The following is an 18,779-nucleotide window of genomic DNA, read 5'->3' as shown; positions in this document are numbered from 1 at the left end:
TGCATGTAAAAGCACTGTTCTTTCCCATGTTCAAGTTGTAGCTGTTTATAAGAGAAGCATTCATTTCCCTCTCATGTAGGTCTCATGGCAACTGGATCAATTCTACTGTGACATCTCATTTTTTGAGGATATCATACAATGTATTGAAAGCATATTTTACAAATGAGAACATGCTAAAAGTTAATGCCTTGTAGGTCAGAACATTAATTCAGATAATAGGTACTAATGTAAATTTTATATGACTGTGGAAATTAGCGAGATGATCTTCGTATTGGGAGTCAGGGATGGTGTTATTCATCTTTATATATCTTCTTTTTTGTTTAAAGATCTTTCTTTTTTTCTCTCTTTTTCTTTGAAAGACAGAGCAACATAGAGATGGGGAAGGAAACACACACACACACACAGAAATCTTTCATCTGCTGGTACACTCTCAGCCAGGTCTGAGATTTTTTGTTGTTGTTGTTGTTTGTTTGTTTTGTTTTGTTTTTTTTTTGACAGGCAGAGTGGACAGTGAGAGAGACAGAGAGAAAGGTCTTCCTTTACCGTTGGTTCACCCCCCAATGGCCGCTGTGGCTGGCACGCTGTGGGCGTCGCACCACACTGATCCAAAGCCAGGAGCCAGGTGCTTCTCCTGGTCTCCCATGCAGGTGCAGGGCCCAAGCACTTGGGCCATCCTCCACTGCCTTCCCGGGGCCACAACAGAGAGCTGGACTGGAAGAGAAGCAACCGGGACAGAATCTGGCGCCCCGACTGGGACTAGAACCCGGTGTGCCGGTGCCGTAGGTGGAGGATTAGCTTACTGAGCCACGGCGCCAGCCCTAGGCTGTTTTAAAGCCAGGAACCAGAAACTATTCTGTTCTCCCACTTGGATGGCAGAGCCCTAGCATTTGTGCCATCTGCTGCTGCCTTTCCTAGGCTCATTAGCAGGAAGCTGGATCAGCTGAGGTGTAGCAGGACTCCAACCCGCATTGGATATGGGATGTGGACATCACAAGTGTGGTTTAACCTGTTTTACCACAACACCAGGCTCCATCTTAAATATTTTCTAATTATAAACTGAATATTCTTAATTTATTAACTTTTGATTTTTAGCTAGCACATACAATTGTACATATTTATGATATACCATATGATATTTAATACATGTATATACTGTGTTATGTATCATCAAATATTTATCTTTTCTTTATGGTAGAAATATTTAACATGGTTTCTTATATTTTTAAAGAAATATGCAATACAATGTCATTATCTATAGTCACCCTACTGTAAAGGGAACACTAGAGCTTCTTAGTCCTAGCTGTAACTTTCCCAGTACCCATTAATCAACCTTTCTCCATCCTGCTTCCCCTGTGGCATCCCATTTATTAATGAGAAGTTCTGTTTCAAGAAAAGAACTAATGATGAAAATAAATAGGCAATTAGGGGTTTCTGTTACTATTTTATTTGAATTATTCACTAAGAAAATTTAACTAGCTTCATATAAAATAATCAAGTCATCTTCCTTGTAGCAAGGAAGGTCCTTGCCTTCATAGCAGCTTATATTCAAGGAGGAGAGACAGGGAGCAGACAAATAAATTCATATGTTAAAGTGAGGTTTCTTTAGCAGCTGTGAAGCAAACTGAAACAGAAGTAAATACTAGAGAATGAAAGGCTATGGGTAGTACATTAATGATAGAATCTGGGAAGATTTGGATGTGAGATTTAAGTCCTGAAGAGTGGCCTTCATTGATAAAATTTAAAATATTTGTTTATTCTTTGATCCTTTTAAATGAATTTGTATGTTATTAATTGAAGCTTTACTCATATTTGGAGCCAGTAGGCAACACATTTTTAGTTTAAAGCACTATTTGGAGCAATAATGATTTGAGGATTCCTTGTGATATCTCCATATCTCCCCTCCTTTGCTCGTAGGGCTGGAAAGCTAGGAACTACTCCTCTGAGTCACCCTATATGCCCCACGTTGTCTCTCTTCTCCCTAACACGCTTTCCTTCCTTAGTTGATCCTCTTGTTATTGTTTAAGTCATTTGTTCCCCTCACTTGAAATTACAGCCTTTGCCCAACCCTCTTCAAATTCTCTCTCACCATCAAGGTTTAGGTTTTCAAACCATAAACACCATTTTCCCTGAATTGGAAATTTGCTGCAGGCTAGGCCATGTGTTAAATGCTTTACATTCATGCTATTTATTGACAAGCTTTGGTAGTGCTTTGCAGACTAGTACATGGGGACTTGTGAGGCTCAAGAAACTTAAATTCATACAGCGTGACGATAACTGGGAAGATTCCATGGTCGCTCTGATGACTCCAGAGCCTACTACTCCAAAGTACCTTCCTGGACCATTCCAGGACTACTCCTCTTAATATGCTCTTGCTATAGAATGCTATAGGATGTACATGTCTCAGTCTTGTCCTCCTTTGTTCTGTCTGCTAATATTTTGTAGAGTTTAGTTCAGACTTCCCAAGCAGGAACACAATGGAAAAACCTACTTTGGGAAGTATAATGTTGTTGCTTTTTTTTTCTTTTTAATTTCCCTTTTATGTAATCTGAGAAGCTTAGTTAAAAATGCAGATAAAAATCTTAGAGTTCTTTAAAGTTCTTTTTACTAGAATTTATTGAGAAAGAGTCACTCCTTTGGGTATTTTACTGTTCATTAACCAAATCTTAAGCTGATAAATAATGTTGAAAGACAATATCCTGTCAATTGCCCATCACTGTACTAAGTCTTAAAATTTATATAAATCTTTAATAAGAATTATAAAAACATATAAGCCTGTGCTCTTCCAATGCAGTTTTCATAAGGAAATGGATGCAAGCAATGCACAGCAAAAATGAACAAGTACTCAAGTATAAAGATGCCTGCTGTTACCATCATTGTACCATTTATTCAACATCATAAATTTCCATTTTTCAGTGTGCTCTTTGGATCAGAACCTGCCAAAAATGATATAGTGAAAAAATAAATTTCCACATTATTTTCATATTAGAAATAATATAATTAGCTTTCTAACAGAAATTCAAATTATATGCTTTCCAGGATTGAAAGGAAAGAATATTTTTTTTTTTTTGACAGGCAGAGTGGACAGTGAGAAAGAGAGACAGAGAGAAAGGTCTTCCTTTGCCGTTGGTTCACCCTCCAATGGCTGCCGCGGCCAGCGCGCTGCAGCCGGCGCACCGCGCTGATCCGATGGCAGGAGCCAGGAGCCAGGTGCTTTTCCTGGTCTCCCATGGGGTGCAGGGCCCAAGGACCTGGGCCATCCTCCACTGCACTCCCTGGCCACAGCAGAGGGCTGGCCTGGAAGAGGGGCAACCGGGACAGAATCCGGCGCCCCGACCGGGTCTAGAACCCGGTGTGCCGGCGCCGCTAGGCGGAGGATTAGCCGAGTGAGCAGCGGCGCCGGCCAGGAAAGAATAATTTTTATCAAGTGTGTTTTAGGAGGAATCTGATCTGGGCTCTGAAGGAAGTGTGAATTTTGCTGGCTTGTTGAGTGGAGAAACCCAGTGGTAAGACTGGGAATTTGAATACAATTTGGAATGCAAAGACTTTAAAGTCAGATATTAAAAGTTATGCTTCATAAATTAGTAAATCACCGTGGATTTTCAAGATTAGTCAGAATACAATTAAGAGTTAAGATCTGAAGAAATGAAAGGGGACAATAAACATCATTAAGTAAAAAAGTGAACAGAGGAAGAGGAGCACATGTATGACTCGTGATGAAATATTCTGGACATATTGCATTTGAGGGAATTATTTGGAAGGTTTAAGAAGACACAAGGAGATGACATGGAATGTAGGGACCAAACTTGGCAGGTATCACAGTTAACTTACATTCCAGCTTGCTGCATATTTTTGATTTCTATCCACTAAAAGACATGGTTTTTAGAGGATATTTCATTACTCAATACATACATCTTTATTTATCATGGAATTTAAAACTGTCTTTTACAAGAATAGGTATTTTCTATGGAATTTAATTTATGCTTTTTCCTAGAACCACTGCTAACCTTTCTGAGATGTTGGGCCATCCTCATAAAAATTATTATTATTATTTTTTTTTGACAGGCAGAGTGGACAGTGAGAGAGAGAGAGACAGAGAGAAAGGTCTTCCTTTGCCGTTGGTTCACCCTCCAATGGCCGCCGCAGCCGGCGCGCTGCAGCCGGCACACGGCGCTGATCCGATGGCAGGAGCCAGGTACTTATCCTGGTCTCCCATGGGGTGCAGGGCCCAAGGACCTGGGCCATCCTCCACTGCACTCCCTGGCCACAGCAGAGAGCTGGCCTGGAAGAGGGGCAACCAGGACAGAATCCGGTGCCCCGACCAGGGCTAGAACCCGGTGTGGCGGCGCAGCAAGGCGGAGGATTAGCCTAGTGAGCCGCGGCGCCGGCCGCCTTCTTGGTTCCTAATCATTCATTTCCTACTTGGTACCAATGGACAAAAATGTACATAAATCATCTTGTTTTGCATCTTTTATTTATCATAAATAAGGATTACATAGAACATTTTCATTTCCTTTATTCTCTGGCCTCCTGTCAGGACCATCCTTTCCTCAAATAGGAGTTGTCAGGTTAGCTCTCTGAAAACTGGAGCTGAGTCGTGGCGCCCTCTGCTGGGGCAAGTGATACCAGTATTATAAATTCTTGACGAAGCAAACTGGACGCCCTATTCTGGTCTATTTTTCTGCTCATAGTTTACATAGGCCAGACAAATTGCAGAGCAGTTCTGCATGACTTTGTCTCAGTATTGTGACATTCAAATCTGTAGAAATCCAGATTTCTCCTTAACATAGTACTTGTTTCCTTTTCCCTCTTCTACCCAAGAAAAGTTAGCTCTCTTATCGTAGGCAGATCTTTTGATCATTTGATCACAAAGAATTTCTTTCATATCAGAGCCTTCCAGACTCTATTTTCACTCCTTTGTCATCCAAATCTGCTGTAAATTTACCCACCAGTCATTATCCGGTTGGCTACCAGAGCCCTGTATTGTTTACTCTGTGGAAACTATTTGTTCTTTTAAATAGAAAGTAGTGCCAGAGGTCTGGCAGAAGGAACTAGATTAGAACAAAGGAATGGATGGCTTTCCAATATAATGTGCTTTCAAGCTAGAAGGGAGTATTTGATAATTTCTGAAAATTTTTATTATAGGATATATTTTCATTTCTATTAGTGGTTCTTTAGCAGCTTTTTTTCCTTGCTCAAATGGATTATTGAGTCCACCTGTTCATGTCAGATCCACAGGATGAAAGTGTAACCCACTGGCCTATGGTAATAACCAGACTATGAGTCAGAAAGTAACTTTTGATGAAACTGTGAGATTTAGGTATGTATTACCACAATAAAATCTAGCCTAAGCATGACACTATATTCAGTGATGGTGTATGACAATGTTTTTTATCTGCTTTGGATGCTGCCCTTCCCAAATACCTCCACCCTTTCACCAGTCTGTCTCTGACTTCCCTTGGATTATCGCACAAGGTTTATCTCAGGGGCATTTCTTTGAAAAACAAAACGAAACTTTCTTTTATTGTCCCCAGTCTCTGTTGTTGTTTAGCTGCCTTTCCTAAATGTTCTGTAGTAATAGAAATATATGTCTGAGTGATTCTTATCGATTTATGGATCCCTGGGATAATTTTGTGCTATCTTATGCTGTCTTCCCAGGTGCATTAGCTGGATTGGAAACACAGCAGCTGGGAATTGAAGGGATACTCCTATATGGGATGCCTCCTGAATGTAATTTTTTTGGATAAAAAAAGTATAATGAAAAGTATCAACATTTGAAACATCTGTTCTTGTTGAACTAACATTTTCCAAAAGACAAACAAATGGTGATTCAAAATCATTCATGGAAAAAAAGATCTACTCAAATGCAAGATAAAGCAATGATTTTTAATTTACACTATTTGATTTTAATAGTCATAAGAATTGCTTGTATAAAAGAGCTACCTTTTCATTACTACTTCTCATTGCAAAGTTTGTTGTTTGCAAAGTTTAATTCAGTAAAATATTAAACTAAAACGTTGAAAATACTTACCAATGAAGTTCTGTGGAACTCATTAGTTTTGAGTGAATAGAAAATGCATAAACATTCATTTATAATGCATTTATCTTATTAACAAAAATTGGAGTTTACTGTTACACATTAATGAATTCTGGTTCTCAGGGCAGATGCAAGCCAGGAAGACTCTAAGTCCAAGATGGACTTCTGGCCTGTGTTCACATGGAACAATTCAACTGTTATGGAAACTGCATCTGATCTTAGAAACATGATACTTCTGGTTAGTCACTAGGATTCCTCTTCCTAACTATGCCCTAACTACGCCCATTCTCAAAACCAGTTCCTTAAGTTTCCTCTTCCCCTTCCATGAATCTTCAACTCTTCTAGACTGCTCTGGAAGAAGGTAGATTTACTGATTTTGTTATCTGTCGTCTTTCTTTAAGACAATGCATGATTTCACAGGAGGTTACCCAATACAAAAGTGTACATGGCATCATGGCATTGTGATCAAAATTGGGGCATTAACACTCATGAAACATGGATTAGTTTCTTTCTATTCATATGCCTTTCTTTTGAGAAACTCCTTGACATGTTTTATTTTTCAATTCCTGCACAGCCTGCGTTAAAAATAACAATGCATCTTTTTATCAAGCATTTCCATTTATGGCAAATGAAAGCAAAAGAAAACTGCACAGTTTAGAACTTCCAAGTGTTCTCCTCTATTTGCATTATCAAGTGGCCTCCAGTTTCCAGTCAAGATGAGACCATCTGGGTAGCTAAGTTTCTCTCTTCTCTTCCACAGCTCTCACCGGCTTGGGTATATCCCTCCCTTTTAAGTAATGTTTAATTAACCTGTAGCTGAGCTCTTTAAAAAGGAAGGAAATTTATAGCTAGGAAATTTGATTTTCTGTGTTAGTCTGTTTTGTTCTGCCACAACAAAATACACAGACTAGGTCATTTGTCAAAAGTAGAAAATATTCTTGTGGTTCTGGAAGCTGAGATACCTAAGATCAAGGCATTGGTAGGTTTGCAGTTAGGATAGGGCCTCATCTCTACTTCCACTTTTCCTCTGCATCTCCCAGAGGGAAAGAAGGCTGTTCTCACATGACAGAAGCACGGAAGATCTGAGAGGGCAAAAGGAAGATGAATGTACTATTTTATAAGGAATCCACTCCATCATCATGGCATTAATTAACTCATGAAGGCAGAGCCCTCACAACCCAATCATCACTGTAGGCTGTCATCTTCTAATGCAGTCATATGTCACTTGCTTTGAGAAATTCATCCTTAGTTGCTTGACTCCTTCTTCTGAGACCTGCTAATGCCATTCCTGTTTGAGTTAGCTCCGTACTGTCAACTATCTGCGATCCCAGATCGTCTACAATTACTGCAGCCTAGTCAACCTTCAACTGTGGGCCTCCCTGTACCTTACTCTCTGAATATCTTTTCCACCAGCAAGACATATTTTGTACAGTGTGGGCCACTTCAGCCAGTTGACAAATGAAAATTTCAAGGGTGCCCAGCATCCATGGAAGATGCAAAAGTCATGTGGGATCCAAGCCTTCTGCCAAGCAGTATAGAATCTGTTTCAGAATGAGTGGGGCAACAGCCTGGATGTCATGGAAGCTGCCTTTTCCCTGGAGATGAACCTGAACCAAAGCCTACTCTATCTGCACACCTTACACTTTGTATGCCCAGAATTGTACCTCTGTGGCTTTCTGGAGGAACAGTTCCTAGATAGGGAAATTCATGCACAAGATTGGTGACCACCTGACTAACTCCATAGGCTGGAGGGGCCCAACCTGGGCTGGATTGGCCTCACTACCTCAAGCATGACCAGGAGCCTCCTATCTCCACTGACTTTCAAATGACTCTTAATACACCTTGTCTGAGGTTTCTGGTTGTTAAACCTCCACAAGCCAGAAGAGTGAAAATAATGCTTCTTATTATAGAAAAAGAGGATGAGGAGAAGGGGGAGCAGGAAGTGGAGGAGGAAAGAAAAGAGAAGAGTCACTTGCAAACTCAAGAAAATATAGAGAAACTGAAAGGGAAAATGTCATTGAACAAAGTTTGCTTACAAGTTTTTTAAGTAAAGAATATTATGAATTTTCATGGTTCATAGCTACTTTTTCAAAATATGTTACAAGAAATTTCCAAAGACATTTGTATCAACATTGTAGAATTGCTGTAGTTTGTCTCTGTTAGTCTGAAATCTGTTGTTTTGCTGATAGTCAAATTCTTTCACAATGATGGCAAAAATTATGAAGAACACAGTACAATAAGAGATTATAACTTAATGCCTCCATTCAGACCAAGTTTAAGTCACAATCACAGTACAACATGAAGGTATAAGCAGGTTCTAACCCAACCTTGTTAAACATTGGTTCCAGTCTCACAGTGCAGCCTGCTGGTTTATCACGGGTAAAGACATACTTTCCTAATTCTAAAACATCTGAATGATAAAACCAAGAGCTTTATGCTGTGGTGAGATACCCAGCATGTAGATTAATGAAATAGAAAGCAAATAGTATTACAATAGTCTATTTTTAATGGCAGCACTTTTTTTGCTTAGACCTTTATGGGCCAAAAATGAAATTTCTTGTTTTGTCTTATTGAGTCTACTTAAAATAAAAATTTATAAATATGTCCTCAGGACCACAATTCTTTCAAAAAGGTCATGGTACACCCAAGTTCAAAATACATGTTAAATAATGCTTAGGAGCAACAGGTGAAAACGGCCTGTGATGGTTGCTACAAGATGCTTTGCTTTTCTCTTAGAGACCAGTCTTGGAGGCAATCCAGTTGCGGTAGGAGGTCACTCGTGTGTAGACCCCGGGCTTATTGAGTTGGCCACATTCAACTCCCCAGCTCACTATTCCAACAAGGTACCAGATATTTCGAGAATTGGGATGAACCAGTGGCCCTCCAGAGTCACCCTAAATAAAACAAAGAATTATGAAAACATTTTATGTAACACTAAATGGTTAGCCTAGAAGAACATGTAAGTGATTAATCTTTCCTAGAGACAATAGGATGATGTATTATGTAAATCTCTGTATCCTCCTTAACCTCAATTGTGGCAGACGAGAATATGTTCTCAGGGACTCTGATGCTTACCTGAAACTGGAAGTCATAATATGGTGTGTTACAAGCTCTAGTTCTATAAGAAAGATTCCGGTAGATGCATGATATGAAAATATTTGAAATTCAGGACTTTGTATCTGATGAAAGGAGCCATGGTTCTAGTCATGAGGAGAATAAGAAAGTAAGAGGAATTTGGGTTTGGACTGAAAGTAATGGAACTATTCCTGAAACTGGTGCTTTTTGAACTGTGGTTAAGAGCATAGATTGTGATGCTAGACACCCTGGTTTTTCATGCCAGTTTTGCTGAATATGAGGTTTTGTGACTTTGTGCATATGACTTAAGTTTCCTCTGCCTCAGATTCCTCATCTACAAAATGAGAACAATGGTAGTATCTAAATTGTAAGACTGTAATCAGGATTAAATGAAGTAACATTTGTGAAGGACTTAGGACAATGCATGACTCAGACTACGTCCAACTTCAGGGTTTGTCGGACATTTATAAGCACATGTTGCATGTAGGAGTTTTGGTTATCACAAAGTTGACAGGAACATTGATGGATTGTCAAAGTGAAAATTAGTTGAAGCATAGAATTGCCTACATATTGGTGATTTACATGAAATACTAGCAGTTATTTTTTGTACTGTGTGTCCATATGAGTAATGTCCAGAATTACCTGGCAGGCATCAATATTTCCTTCCATGTACCCCGCACACAGCATTGTGTCCAGTATCATACCATTGTACGCTTCTCTGGCATTACAGGTGTTTGTGTCAATAATCTTCACAGGTGCTTTCTGAAGCAACACGGGGAATTCGTCTATGGGAAGTAAACATTATTAGCACAAGAGTTGCTCTGACACACATTAAGATAAAAAAAAAAAAACTCCCTTTGTCCTCTGAATGTGAAGCCGACATTTGCTGCTTATTCTTAAGTTGAAAAAACACATTTCTTTACTCAGATCAATGAAAAAGAATCAAATGATCATCTGAAACATCTTTCCAGGGTTTTCTTTCATTGTACTTATCTCTCTTCTTACATTTTTGAACCAGAACTTTCTAAAGATTCTCCAGGTAAGGAAAGCTCCTTATCCAAACCAGCTTCCTTGGAATGTTCCACACCCCTGATGTTTGCCAAATCATCGACTCCATGGGCATCATTCATTCCCTGAGAGATGGCCCGGGAGCTCTGGGCATTCAGAGGTAACTGATACTTTTGACTCTGTACCTAGATGTCTAATTTTTCTTGTTGCTTCTGTACTTTGCACAACATACAAAGGTGTATATTATAGACTTACCACCATCATATATAAATGCTCCCCATCCTGTAACAACAACTCCTTCACCTGGTGAGAAAACCTGTGTGGCTTCAGGAAGACAAACTCGGTGTACATCATTCGTAAATGAAACTTTTTCAGTGAGCAATATAATTGCAATATCATCATGATGTTCACCCTTGATATAGTTTTCATGAATAATGATTTGTTGAACATAACGTTGCATGTAGGGGGGTATTACTTCAGTGCCAAAGCTGACAGTAAAGTTTCTTGGATTTTTGGTCCTAAAGAAAGAAAAATCATGTTATTTATTTCAAAACAATAGGAATACTGCCTTCTAATGTAAATTGTAGAAATTCTGCATTCACTGTACACTTTGCACTAGTATTTCCTTGCTCTGTAGTTCACTAACAATGATACAATATGAGTTTTAATTAATTTAAAATTTCTTGCTTGAGTTCCTAAAACATATACTATGTAAGGCAATGAAGATAAGAAGTGAAAGTAAATAGCCAATCCTAGAAACTTAAGTCTAAAGACAGGCATAAACATAGCAGCTATAATAATTGTTTAAATGGTTTGTATATAATAGGTAGAACCATCTAATCTTCCCTGGAAGACTTCTCAGGGAAAGTGGTATTTTGGATCAGACTACATTTGCCTAAAAGATGGGGGACATGGGGATGGGGAAGGGGGAAGAAGGTGGCTATGTGCCAAGAGGATGTATTAATGGGCAATCTGAGATGTCTAGAATACAAAATGATAAGAAATAAGAATCATGTGAAGAAAAAATGTAGTATCCAAAATGAGTGACTCTTTCCATTTTTCTTGGTAAGATAGGAAGCCTTATGTTTACTATATGATTTGTCTGAGATTTTTGGGAATGAGAGGGACTGATCCTGCGAACTGAACAAGGATGAGAGGCACAAATTCAAACTGCCCCACGGCCTGTGGTGCCCCCATCCTTTGGCAATGTGAGGATCTTACTTTTGAAAGCAGTGAGCCGCAGTCACCAGGTATCTCTCACTGATCAGCGACGCCCCGCAGTAGTGTCGGCCATCCATCTTGAGACTAGCTTGCCACGGCCATTCTCCTTCCTGAGCGTTGGAGCCTCCCTTGATTCTATCATACGTAGCTGACATCTTTGCTCGTCTCCCACAGCCTGTGAAAAATGGTCAATTTTGTTCCATTGAGAATAGGAAGATACTGTTGATTTGATTGTGAAGCTGAGAGTGAGCTGGGCTGTTCTTGTTTGCACGTATCTGTCACCATCTTGCAGTAACAGGAGCAGAATGCGATCTCTATGGGAGTCACTAACGGCCCCCAAATCATCCCAGACCCGGCATCTGGGCTCCAAGACACTTCAGCCCCTGGACAACAGGTAAGCCACGGGAAGCAATAAAATCACAGTGAACTCCATGGGCTGGGCAACCGGATTTCCTGCATTTCAATTTTGACTTCACCATTTACAAGATGAATTAATTGGGCACCATCTCTGTTCTTTGTGCTACAGTTTCCTGTTACCCAAATGGGATGATAATCATATCTATCTGTGAGTTCATTATGAGGAGTAAGTGGATTATTGTATGCAAAGTACTTAAAACTATGCCTGCTCAAGAGTACCAAATCTTAACTGTTAAGTTTCAGGTGATCTCACATAGTTAATTAAAAATTTATGAACTTACGGTTGTTGATAATCCTTTCAGCATCAACCTTACTGATTTCTGAAATAGAGCAAAACATCCATGGTAAATTTAACACCCAGCACCACTGACCCTGGGGCACTGGGGTAGGATGATAAGTTCGGCAGAGCAGGAAGGTCTAGAAATATTTGGAACTTCAGGATACAGTGGGCATAGAAAGGACAGGATATTGGTTTATTGGAATTTTTCTCATACTACGGGTGAATGCACAATATGGAAGTACCGTCTTTGTAGTTTCTCATGAGAGACATTTTTGTTTAATTGGAACTGCATTCTATTTCATGTAAAGAGGAAAAATTGCAAGTATTATTCATATGTACAAGTCTTAAAAAGTGATCCATCTTAAAGCAGCAAATACAACACTGCTTTTGAAAACTGTAGGACATGGTGAAAAGAACTGCAAGAGAAATCACTGCTTATGGGAACTGTGTAAAGCATTCATATCTGCCTCAGGATGAGAAGCAGCTCTTCCACCCATCAAACACAAGGTGTGGCGTTACTATGATTTGAATGCATTGTTAATGATGAGGAATACAAATAATTGCTCTGATCCCAAATCATAACTTGTTCATTTAGTAAAGTTATTGAATACCAGCCCTGTGCCTGTTTGAGACACGTATTACTAATAATATAATGTAAGTTATGCTGCTCACATCCCGTACATGTGCTTACCCATGAGGCTCAGAGAGTTCGGGTCTGTAGTCAAGGATCCTGAGTCGCTCCTCAGCATCTGACGTAAGATGCTTTCGATTCTTCTTCTTGTGTTTTCCTTATTTGATGTGGTAGACTTGAAGACCAGCCATATATGTGCTGTCACACTGTTGTTATCAGGACTGGAAAAAACAAAGTTTTCATATGTTGTTAGACATAGTCCTTACTTCTTCTTTCCATGATCTTTCAGGATTCCTTTTCTCTTATATAGGTTTGTACAGTACTAGATTAAGCATTGGATCAGCCAACTACCAATGTTTACTTGGTAACAGTGTACATACCACTATATTATTCAGTTTAGAGATTTTTTTTTCCTGCAAATCCGAGAGTAGGGAAAGCCTGCTGCAAAGGGTAACAGTATCTCCTAAGAGCTAGCTTAATTTATTCTTGTATTCATTAGTACTTTACTGAGAAATTGCTATAAAATACCTGTGATTATTACTTTTGGGTGATGCAAGGTTAACTAACAAATGGTTCCTATGCCCAAGGAAATTCCAGACTTTTCAGAGAGACAAGACATCTACACAAATGGCTTTAACAAATGGGGCAGAAGCAATTTATCTTGTTTATTTACCTTAATTAGAGATATTCTGAGGAAGAACAAGCAATTTTTTGCCTAAAGGATCAGAGAAATTTTCAAGGGAGAAGGGATATGCATCCCAGAATTTAGAGTGTTTTTCATTTCTATTTCATCCTCAAGTAACACATTTCTTGTAGCAGATAAGCAGAGGAATCATACTCCAGAATAACTGGAAGGCAACAATCTTCTTCAGCAGTTATTGAGCATCTGCTACATTCCAGGCACTTTGCTATCATATTTATTAGTACACTTGACCTCTAAAACAATAATGCAGCAAATACAACACTGCTTTTGAAAACTGTAGGAGATGGTGAAAAGAACTGCAAGAGAAATCACTGCTTATGGGAACTGTGTAAAGCATTCATATCTGCCTCAGGATGAGAAGCAGCTCCTTCCACCCATCAAACACAAGGTGTGGCCATTATTTTTGCTTTACAGATAGGAAAAATTGAGGTTATATAGTGCGTTCACAAATATGTGGCTACCACACTGGAATTCAGATTCACTGCAGTTGACTCCATCATTTGAGCAATACGCACTGTGTTCTCTGTCACTCTATGCCAAGGCACCCAGTGACTACCGTGTCTAGGAAACTGGGTTCAGATAGAGAAGGGTCTTTAATGGTAGCCAATTGACAGCAGTGATAAGAAGCTATTGAATAAAACTGTGCTTGTGGAAGATTAATCTGACTGTGGTATTCAGGCTTGCAATTGGGAAAAAGGTATGAGCTCAAGAGACAGGCCAATGAACATGTAGACATGGCCACAGAGCACTGAGGCTAGCATATGAAGTGGCATGATATCTTTGAGTCTACCTATGGGGTGTCCAACATTTTGACATGTAAATCAATAATAATTCTTGGGAAGCTCTCAAGACACATGAGCTTGGCTGTCGTGGTAGTGTATGCCAGAGTGAAAAACTGAACTGTGTCCTCTCCATTTCTTTTTCTTGGCCATTGCTGTCTATCCCTGAACTTACATGCTGGGAAAAACAGCATAGAATCCTTGTGACTGCAGTCACCTCTGAGGGATTACTGGACTCTTCTTAGTTTTCCCTTTATTTCCAATACTAAAATTGACCCCCAAGTTTAATTCTAGTTGGGATTAATCATTCTATAATTCCAGGAGACAGCATGAATTCCAGGAGCAAAGGAAGAGGAGTGGACAGTGTCTGATGGCACTGATGGAGGTCAAAACAATAATCACCTTTTTTTGAAATATCTTTCTTTGCAAATATTTATACACATTAAATTTTTATCCTGAGTACAATTCTATAAGCAAAGCAGAATGGTCATTATTATAAGCACTTCATGAGAGAGAGAAACAGACTCAAAGTGACACAATAGCTTGTCCAAGACTCTATGGCTACCAAGTGGCCATGACTGGGGTCAGGTTGTTTAAATCCTATTCTAAAGATGCTTTTGCTATTCCATCTGCTCCAAACCTGCACACAGCAAAAAATATCATAGTTATTGTACTTTTATCATGGTGACTAGATGGTTTTCCTATTTCAACCCTGGTGTGGATATCCTCTCTTCTAACCTATATCTTTTTTTTTTCTTTTTTTAACTTTTATTTAATAAATATAAATTTCCAAAGTACAGCTTATAGATTACAATGGCTTCCCCCCCATAACGTCCCTCCCACCCGCAACCCTCCCCTTTCCCACTCCCTCTCCCCTTCCATTCACATCAAGATTCATTTTCGATTCTCTTTATATACAGAAGATTAGTTTAGCATACATTAAGTAAAGATTTCAACAGTTTGCTCCCACACAGAAACATAAAGTGAAAAATACTGTTTGAGTACTAGTTATACCATTAAATCTCAATGTACAGCACACTAAGGACAAAGATCCTACAGGAGGAGTGAGTGCACAGTGACTTCTGTTGTTGACTTAACAAATTGACACTCTTGTTTATGGCATTAGTAATCACCCTAGGCTCTTGTCATGAGCTGCCAAGGCTATGGAAGTCTTGAGTTCACCGACTCTGCTCATATTTAGACAAGGCCATGGTCAAAGTGGAAGTTCTCTCCTCCCTTCAGAGAAAGGTACCTCCTTCTTTGATGACCCATTCTTTCCACTGGGATCTCACTCACGGAGATCTTTCATGTAGTTTTTTTTTCCCCCAGAGTGTCTTGGCTTTCCATGCCTGAAATACTCTCATGGGCATTTCAGCTGGATCCGCATGCCTTAAGGGCTTATTCTGAGGCCAGAGTGCTGTTTAGGACATCTGCCATTCTATGGATCTGCTGTGTATCTCACTTCCCATGTTGGATCGTTCTCTCCCTTTTTTATTCTATCAGCTAGTATTTGCAGACACTATTCTTGTTTATGTGATCCCTTTGACTCTTAGTCCTATCATTATGATCAATTGTGAACAGAAATAGATCACTGGGACTAGTGAGATGGCATTGGTACATGCCACCTTGATGGGATTGAATTGGAACTCTAACCTATATCTAATAAGAACTCTAGAAGCAGTTCCACAAAGCATTTCATTGATTTCCAAGAAGAATGGTAAGAGAAAATAAGGTATGTATTTATGTGATTGGAAATAAAAAATTTTACAGCATCAAATAATAGTTTAGGGATCATCTGATGTTTTCTATACATAAATACTTAGAAAACTAGAAGGACAAATCATCTGTAATTTGAAGATTAATATATTCTTAATAGTGGTAAAAATAAAGGAAATGTTATTTAAAAAAATATATATATTCTTAATAGGCTTGATGACTCAACTAAATAACTCCAAACATTGCATTGATTTATATGGAACAATTAATCTGATATTTATGATAATGTTAGGTAAGCAGTTTATTGGCTAATGAGCATCTGTTATCAATAGATTTTTTTTATAGAAGAACTTGAAATGCAATGGTTTCTCTGCAATGGTTTCTATGATGGGTTGATCTATTTTCTGGTGGTTAGTGTTATAGTTACTTACACCAGTGTTGTGACTTGAGAATTGATATATTGTCTGTAAATATTAGAACGTTGAAATGCATCAGTCATCTGTTAAAAGAGAACATAGAGTCAAATATCAAATTTCAATAGTATATCTATAATATCTATAATAAATAATGAAAAAAATAGAAAAATACGAACTTACCCTGGTCTCAAGGATTTTGCTAAGATAGTTATTTTCTGGTGATGTCTCCCTTTCATAATTCCTATTATTTGGGATATCCAACACTTTAAAGCTACCTTGATAGTAATAGGTCTTGTTTTCTGTAAGATAAGAAATGATTTAAGAACCAATAAAATTAAATGGATTCCAAATCCAGATCTTGATTATAAAGTAATACAAGGTTAAAAAAAAGTACAAGGTAGTATGTAGGAGGCTTATATTAGATATTGATAAACCCTTGTGAATATTTCTGGTATAGTTTAATAGCCTGGGCATTGTGGGAAGTTTTTATAGGACCTACATATAATAGGACCAACTACATACATATATACACATATATATAAATAAAATATACACACACATATACACATGCATGTATATGTACATATACATATAATGAGAATTCTGCTGCAATAATGAATTACCAGAATAAAATAGTTATAATTTATTAAGCATGTACTATATGCATACCTTAGAAAGACTTTATAAAGTATACTCATTTATCAGGACTGTAGTCTCATAGAGATTAAGTTATTTGAGCAATACCACACAGCTACTTAAAGGAGTCAAGGGTCAAAACTCAAACTATCTGACACCAAAGTTTACAGACACTAAACAAATTAATGTATTTATCTCTTTTCTTGAATATATGATGGGTGTTAAGCATCTAGGAATACATTTGCTAGATGCTGTTCAGGAGTTCCTGACAAATAATAAATAGTAAAATAGTTAATATTATTTTACAGTGTGATCACTGCTTTGAAACTCTTTTTGTGGAGGAGACAGGCTCAATATGTATAAGACCATTACAAGGCTACTAAAAGGATATAATTAATGATGAAGGTGATTTTTTTACTTCAAGGTCTATATGAATAAAGAAAAAGGAGACATTATTTTCAAAATAAATTATAATTTTATTTTAAATGATAAGCTATTATATATCAAGAAAAGTTATGGAAAAAAGAAGTCAGAAAGTCCTAAGAAAAATTCTGAAAATGGTTGATTGAAATTATTTATTAAGTAACATTGTTAACTGAAGTTATCTTGCCTGAGGGTCATGGATTTTTGTAATATAGAGAGAGATTAAGCTTTACAATGGTAGTTTATTAGGCTATAGGAGAAGTAGCAAAAATCAGACTTAAAACTATTCTACTTCTTTTGCATAATCCAAAGTTCACAATGCACCCTTTAATTCTTTGGATGAATTATTTCTACTTTTTACAACTTTAAGAAACCATGAATATTCATTCATATAAATTACTACATTGGAAGATATTAATAGCCTTTATTATAATAGAATGGAGTGCTTTTCCTAGAATGATTGAATCAACTGAATATTTGAGATATTTAAGACTAAGAAACCATATCCCAGAATAAGGAAATCAACTCTGGAGTAGTCTATTCTTAATTTAATTTTAGGTAGTAGTTTTTATGGGATACTAAAATTGCACACTAATTATGCTGAGAGGTCATGGTGAGCATGGCCATTGTGCTGGGTGGGTACCTGATGACCTGAAGATAAGCACTTGGATGAGAATATCCATAAGGCATACCTGCATTGTGTGATTAATATTGCAGTTTCTCTAAGTCATTCAAATGCCAGAATGAATTAAGATGGATCAGGAAGGAGGCAGGAAATAACTTCACAATATTTTCAGGACTTTTTACTTAGAACTTATATCTGGGAAGAAAGCCTGAAACACATATATTTGCTTTTCTTTTGTACGAAGGGTGCTCTGGGTGAAATATCAGGATTGAAGTATGAATTATGAGAAGACTTCTATTTATTTTGACAGAGTAAAAGCCCTTCTACAATCTCCTACCTACCTCCAAGCCCAAAAAAATAACAAAAGATAAGGATAACAGGCTCAAGTCCCAGGCCCCCCACCCCCCCAAAAAAAGCCATAAATTCCCACCAAAATCTATGAAGTAAACATGATCAAAATGTGAAAAATACACTAAAATGAGGACTGTTATAGATAAGGGGCCAGCACTGTGGTATAGCAGATAAAGACACTGCCTGCAGAGCTGGCATCACATGTGAGCACCAGTTTGAGTCCTGGTTACTCCACTTCTGACCTAGTTCCCTGATAATGTGCCTAGGAAAGCAGCAGAAAATGGCCCGAGTGCTTGGGCCCCTGCACCCTTGTGGGAGACCCAGAAGAAGCTCCTAGCTCCTGGTTTTGACCTGGCCCAGGCTTAGCCCCAGTCATTGCAGCCATTTGGGGAGTTACCAAATGAATGGACAATCTCTCTCATTCTGTCTCTCCCTCTCTCTCTGTAGTTCTGCCCTTCAAACAA

At 38.3% G+C, this 18,779-nt stretch overlaps 1 protein-coding gene across 1 annotated transcript in view; it reads right to left on the bottom strand.

The window, feature by feature from the left end:
* Positions 1 to 735: 735 nt before the first annotated feature.
* Positions 736 to 18,779, bottom strand: part of LOC100343994 (transmembrane protease serine 11B-like protein) — a 28,265-nt gene continuing 10,221 nt past the window's right edge. The window contains exons 3-10 of the mRNA XM_017347524.3: positions 16,461 to 16,579; positions 16,296 to 16,363; positions 12,727 to 12,887; positions 12,037 to 12,075; positions 11,339 to 11,513; positions 10,373 to 10,635; positions 9,752 to 9,894; positions 736 to 8,928 (exon numbers count right to left, since the gene is read on the bottom strand). Of these exons, the coding sequence (XP_017203013.3) occupies positions 8,767 to 8,928; positions 9,752 to 9,894; positions 10,373 to 10,635; positions 11,339 to 11,513; positions 12,037 to 12,075; positions 12,727 to 12,887; positions 16,296 to 16,363; positions 16,461 to 16,579 (1,130 nt within the window). The 3' untranslated portion in view covers positions 736 to 8,766. The remainder of the gene's footprint in view (positions 8,929 to 9,751; positions 9,895 to 10,372; positions 10,636 to 11,338; positions 11,514 to 12,036; positions 12,076 to 12,726; positions 12,888 to 16,295; positions 16,364 to 16,460; positions 16,580 to 18,779) is intronic.

This window comes from Oryctolagus cuniculus, chromosome 8 (genome assembly GCF_964237555.1).
Source record: "Oryctolagus cuniculus chromosome 8, mOryCun1.1, whole genome shotgun sequence".
Lineage (NCBI taxonomy): Eukaryota > Metazoa > Chordata > Mammalia > Lagomorpha > Leporidae > Oryctolagus > Oryctolagus cuniculus.
Note: the sequence above shows the minus strand (reverse complement) of the source record. Positions and strands in the feature narration are given on the sequence as shown.